Source organism: Pseudopodoces humilis, chromosome 18 (assembly GCF_049639895.1).
Source record: "Pseudopodoces humilis isolate 2021_Gansu_Grassland_sample_001 chromosome 18, ASM4963989v1, whole genome shotgun sequence".
Lineage (NCBI taxonomy): Eukaryota > Metazoa > Chordata > Aves > Passeriformes > Paridae > Pseudopodoces > Pseudopodoces humilis.
Genome location: NC_142217.1, coordinates 1959561 through 1965560, shown reverse-complemented (window position 1 = coordinate 1965560; position 6000 = coordinate 1959561). Strand labels below are relative to the sequence as shown.

The 6000-nt window shown below is 48.4% G+C and overlaps 1 protein-coding gene across 26 annotated transcripts in view; it reads left to right on the top strand.

Annotated features, from left to right (window-relative positions):
* Positions 1 to 1182: 1182 nt before the first annotated feature.
* MAPK8IP3 (mitogen-activated protein kinase 8 interacting protein 3) overlaps positions 1183 to 6000 on the top strand; it is a 75831-nt gene continuing 71013 nt past the window's right edge. For 25 of the 26 annotated variants that reach the window (XR_015774113.1, XM_088064211.1, XM_088064209.1 and 22 more), the window contains exon 1: positions 1193 to 1560. Coding sequence is in view for 25 of the 26 variants with exons in the window: in XM_088064211.1 (XP_087920337.1) it covers positions 1243 to 1560 (318 nt within the window). In the remaining variant the exon portion in view is untranslated. Of the gene's footprint in view, positions 1561 to 6000 lie in introns of all 26 variants that reach the window. The other variant, XM_088064212.1, reaches the window with a different exon arrangement.

Below are 6000 nucleotides of genomic sequence, written 5' to 3'. Positions count from 1 at the left end.
CGTCTCATGATCTACTGGTGATCCATCCCACAACTAATTACACCTCAACTTCAATTACTGTAGGACCCTTCCAAGTGAACTATACCTGTTTCATTAAGTACTATTCTATTGCATTCCATTCCTTCCCTTCCCTTTCAATTCTCCTTTTTTAGAGACAAATAGGTTTTTGCTATAAAAGCAGCAGTCTAAAAGCTGCTAGGCTCTGAATCATGTCTATGAGCATGTAGCCAGCTATAATGATGTAACATAGCACGAAACAGTCATAAAACTTAAAATTCTTAATTACCAGTGAGATGTGATATTCCCATTGCAATTAGGCTTTCTGGGGAGGGCTAAAGTTTGTGCAGTATGAAGCTTTTAGGGTCATTGCTAGTCACGACTCTGGAATTACACTCTTCTTCGGTGCCTTAAGCCAAATGAAGGTCTGGGGAGCCTTTTCATAAATCAGCCCCTTATTTTGCTCTCCTGCCAGGCTGGTCTCAGTACAGAGAATGATTCCTGCTGTCTTCCTCCAACTCTACAGCCCAAACTCAGCTGAGCTCAGGATGTGGCAGACTCTGACTTCTGTGACACCTGCTGAAGGTGCTAGAGGTTGCCGAGGGTGCTGGAGCTGCTGCCCGTAATTTGGTGTGTGCTGCTGTTGCTTTGGGAAATCTACTGATGAAATTCGGTGGTTGTGCTGGATTTTCTTTTAGGACTTGAGATGGCAAATTTTGCGCTCTGGCTTTCGGTTCATCCCTAACTGAACAGGTCCTTGTCTGCTTTCTGTGCAGTAACTACAGCTGCCTGATGTTGCTAATAAAACTACCGCGGCTGTGACGAGTCTCTAACGCGGCTCCCAGACCCAGTGCGTATCCGAGAGGCGGCGCGACCCAGGCATGCGCTGGCTCATGCTCGGTGTCCCTGCGCGTGACGCCGCAGCGTGGGGCCCCGCGCGCGCCCATCGCGCCTTGCGTGGAGCCCCGGTGCGCGCTTCTTTGTCTGCCGCGGGACTCGGGGGACGGAACCGGCCGCGGGTGGCTCGCCATCACCGCTGCCGTTCGTGTGTCCAGTGCAAGAAGCAGTGCGGCGCCGGGCCTGCTCTCAGCACGGGTATCCGCGACCCCGATCCAGCAGCTCTGGGCGGTCCGTGACGCTGCGGGCGGGGCGGGGCAGCGCCCGGTGGCGGCGGCGGCGGCGGCGGCGGCGGCGACGTCAGCGGGGCGCGGAGCGGAGCGGGGCAGAGGGCTGTCGGCCGGCAGGATGCTTGAGATCCAGCTGGACGATGGCGGCGTGGGGGGGTACCCGGGCGATGATTACTGCTCGGGGTCGGTGATGTCGGAGCGGGTCTCGGGCCTCGCCAACAGCATCTACCGCGAGTTCGAGCGGCTGATCCACTGCTACGACGAGGAGGTGGTGAAGGAGCTGATGCCGCTGGTGGTGACGGTGCTGGAGAACCTGGACTCGGTGCTCACCGACAACCAGGAGCACGAGGTGGAGCTGGAGCTACTGCGGGAGGACAACGAGCAGCTGCTCACGCAGTACGAGCGGGAGAAGGCGCTGCGCAAGCAGGCCGAGGAGGTGAGTGCCGCCGCCCCGCGACCATCTTGGCCACGGCCGGGCGGGTACCCCGATGCAGGGGAGCGGGAGGGCCGAGAGGGTGGCGGGGGTTCCTCAGGGCTGTGGTTGGGCCACCTCTCACAGGCCTTCGCTCTGTCGCCCCGATCGCCACCACTGGCGTGTCCCTGTTGCCCGCGCCCCCGCAGTGGGCCCGGCTCGGGGGAGGGGGGGGGGGCGGGCGGGGGGCGGCGGGGGCCCCGGGGCCGGGGCCAAGTGGCCACCGGTACTTTCTAGAAGCGGAGTGCGGGGGCGGGCCCGGCGAGGTGCATCCCCTCCCGCGAGGGTGCGGGGCTCCCGCCTCCGGGCCTTCTCCGGCCCCGGCAGGCCCGGCTCCTCCGCCGCACCGCGGTGCCGGGGCCCACTGCGGCTGAGCTGCCCCGTGACAGCGAGAGGGAAAAAAAGCCGAACCAAAATAGCTGCAATCCTGTGGAATTCCTGAGGAATTAGGAATTCACTTTGCAATGACAACAGCATCCGGAGGGGTCAGCATAATTTGTCGTGTAAAAAATAGTTTTTAAAATGGGTAATTTGTGCAGCCATCCAGCACTCTCAATGTCAGCTGTAAGCTGTTTCGTTGGACCATAGAATTGCCTTTAGAATATAACCTCTTATTTTTGAAACTTATTTTTATCAAAACTTTGCCTTGCGTTTCAATAAAATCATTTCCAAGTCATCACCTGCCGTTTCCTGGAGCGTGAATGCACTCCCGGGAGAACCGGGGCAGGGTTGCCCAGCTGGTGGGGTTGTTTGGAAGCGGCTCATGAGAAATACAACCCCTCTGATGAAGAGAAACGGTTATAGGCACTTGAATGTACACAAGACAGATGGGAGGTGATCTGCACTCTTTTATCTTCCTACATCTGTGCCTGTCCCTGCTGAAATACACAACATTCTTTCAGCCTTGAAGGCTGGGAGCCATAGGCATTGCTCTTCAGCCTTTTGGAGTGACAGTCTGTGAGCTGGGATAGAGCTTTGGTGCTGAAAAAAATCCATCCTCACCACATCATCCCCACCATATCATCTCCTTTAAACTTCCTAAAAAGTGAGTTTTTCTGTCTTCTAGACAAAGGAAGAGCAGAAGATTTAAGATTCAGTTGCTTTCCTAGGAGTCAAGTTCTGATTTGATATGGGGTAATAATAAAATAAAAGAAATGGTAATTAATGAAATAGTTGTTGAACCGGAGAATGGTGTAAAACACATGCAAGATTTTCACAGATGTGTTCTTGTTGCTTAATAGTCATGTGCAAGAAGCTTTGTAACTTAGTCGAGAGGACTTGTGGTCCATTATTGATTCTGAAAGCAACAGCCAGTCAGTTAAAAGTTTTAGTCCCAAGTTCTAATTATGTATTAATGGACTAATAAATGATCCTGAAGTTCTTTTGAATGCTTGTAGGAGTTGAAAAATTATCCTGACTACACAAGGCTTATTTATGTTGTGTAGAGACAGCATTTTGCAGCTTCTGAGAATTAATTTTTAAAGTAAACTATTTATGGGAAGAAATGAGACTGCAAATGGGCATTGGAACAGTCCATCTTGCATCTTTGGACTGGAGTGGATTGCTGTTCTGGGCTTACTAGATACAGGATGTGTTTTCTGGAAACAAATGTACAGATAGCAGTTACATTCCCTACAAGGAAACTTGGGAACTGTGGCAAATACCATTTGCCAATGGTATTTTTAAAAAGTGATATTTAAAAAGTGCTGCTGCTGCTGAAGATATTCTGTCATCCTTATGCACAGTTCACTGTACGTGGGGGAAGTGTCTGCAAGGAGATTTGTTACCAAAAAGGAATAGATAATGTGTTTCTTATGAGAATAAATGAGCATTCTGCCTCTACAGACCCCCTATTACAAGGTCACACATGGACTGCACGGCTGCTGTTTCCCTCAGTATATAACAAAGTACATTATTTATCTTTACTTGTTTCCCACGTACTGCTTACTCTGCAGTAAATTACGTATTATGGGAATTCTGCTAACAGGTAGTTGTACACAATCAAAAACCAGAAAAGTGTTTTCTTCCCAGAATGTGCATTGCAGCTCTGAAATGGTGCCACAGTGACCAGGGACTGTCCATCCCACCCCTCCAACAGTATCAGTTTCGTGGCCTGTGCCTCAGGTCTTGGGTAGGATCTTCACTTCTAACTGGGAAGATCCTCCCCGGAAACAGGATTTGACCTTAGTCTTGATTCCTCTTTGTGTATGAGTCCCAGTTGCAACAATTAATGGACACTGAGAGGTTGGAGATGAAAAATTGATCTGTTCTCTTGCAATATCCTGTCAAAGACCCTGAGTTATGGTTGCTTTATGTTGATTTATTAAATTCAAAGTAACTGGTATCACAGGTGGGCATTGTTGTGGCATAAAAATGTGCTTTGTATTGGCTGATTACCACTGTGCAGAGCCATTGTACCTTGCTGTTCATCTTTATGCAGCAGTTGTGCACAGCAGACTGTACAGGTATGGTTTATTAAATTAATATTAATTGTAGAATCATAGATACTTGAAATAGTTTCATCTAGTTCCAACACCTAGTTCCAACATCTAGTTCCTAGATCCAAGTCTAGTTCCAACACCCCTGCTGTGGGCAGAGAAACAGCTTCCTTTTCACTAAAAGCCATAAAGGAAGGTTTTCCTTCCCAAAATACTGTCTTAAGATAATTCTACATATTGTCTTTTAAATTAATTTTTGCCAAAAGCAAATTAATGCTTTATTTTCTAATAAATATTTTCTAATGCTTAGGTTGTAGAGACTTCATGTTTTTTACTTGTCCTAAAATATGGCAGCAAAAGCATCTGGGCAAGTGGATTTTGAATACAAGTTCCTTGGCCTGAGGCAGTGCTGTCAGTTGCTGTTGTTATGGAGCTTAGTAAATTGCATATTGAAATTTTCCATGACCTCCCAGCTACTGAAGATACGGGATTGCACCAGATTTTTGTGGTTTTGTTTTCTTCCATCTGTTTCATACAAACATGGAATACATATGTGTGACTGTAGTGTCATTATTGCTTGTGTGGTGTGGTGGTCTGTGGAATCACAGACTCTTCTAGTGTGTCTGTAATCTCCTGAGATGGAGTCCCACACCCTTGCTCAGTCAGGGGCAGCTGGAGCAGATTGTTCAGGACCTAGTTAGAGTTTGAACATCTCCATGAATAGAGACTCTGCAATGTCTCTGGGCCACCTGTCCCAGTGTCTGACGCCTTGCAGGAAAAATGTGCGTCCTTGTGTTCAGATGGAATTCTGTGTGGTTTCTCTTGCGCCCATTGCCACCTGTCCAGAGCAGAGTCTGGCCTCCTCATCCTTGCTCCCTCCCAGCAGGTACTTGAGCACATTAGTCAGATCTCCCAGAGCCTTCTTGAGCAGCCCTAGCCCTCTCGACTGCTCCTCCTATGCAAGATGTTCCAGTCCCTTTACCACCTTCGTGGCCCTGGTATTTGGACAGGCGCATAGGACATTACTTATTTTTAGTGGCTAAGTATTTGGTTTAGTTTGATCTCTTAAGGAAATGAAGCTGTTGTGATTGCTCTTGGGAGAGCCCCAAATAACTTAGGAAACTGGTGGCTGCTTTCAGACATATTTGTTAAATAAAAAGGTTACTTAAATTTTTTAGTGTGTCTTTTTGGTGAACAGTGAAAGGGAAAGGTCAAGTGAAGGTCCTGGATGTTGAAGGGACAGACAGAGTTAGCAGCGTGCTAGTGATTGGCAGCAGGACAGTTAGCACGTGGGTCTGGGGCAGGTGGGTCCAACATGCACATGTGGATGCTAACTCTGAAACAGAGAGCCTGTCAAAATTACAGGCCACATAGCTCTCTCAGTCCAGCCTGAGAAAGTAGCCTGGGAATTCATAAGGAGGATTCAAAACAATCCTCAAAGACAAAAGACACCCTTACAAGTGTTGTTTCTCTTTCTCTTGTTTTCTTTGCAAGAGAAGGTCGGGGGGGTGTGTGCCCCACTGACCAATGATGGTGATGTAGTAGTTTGCTAACCAATAAGAGTTTCCTTTCTGTACTTTCTATGTATCAGTCTATAAAACAGAGCTGAAATAATAAACTACGAGACATTCTCCTAACTGACTCTGTAGAGAGTCTATGTCGTTCTTCCCAGCCGTTCCTAATAGAGCGACATGCACATACTGTTGCTTTCTGGGGTCTGCTCAGGGGATGTGTAGAGGTAGAGTTGGGATGAAGAAAGGGCTAGGGACCTGCAGAAATCCCCAGGGAAAATAGGCCTTACTGGGTCCACTCTTAATGAGACATTTTGATGTCTCAAAGCAAGCTGCTTCCCTAATGTTCTATATTCTTCCTCTCTTGAAGACAAGCATCACTGTGTGCCCTAAATGCTGATTTCTGCAGTTATTGTTCATCACACTGGGCACTGATGCCAAGATGAATGTGGACA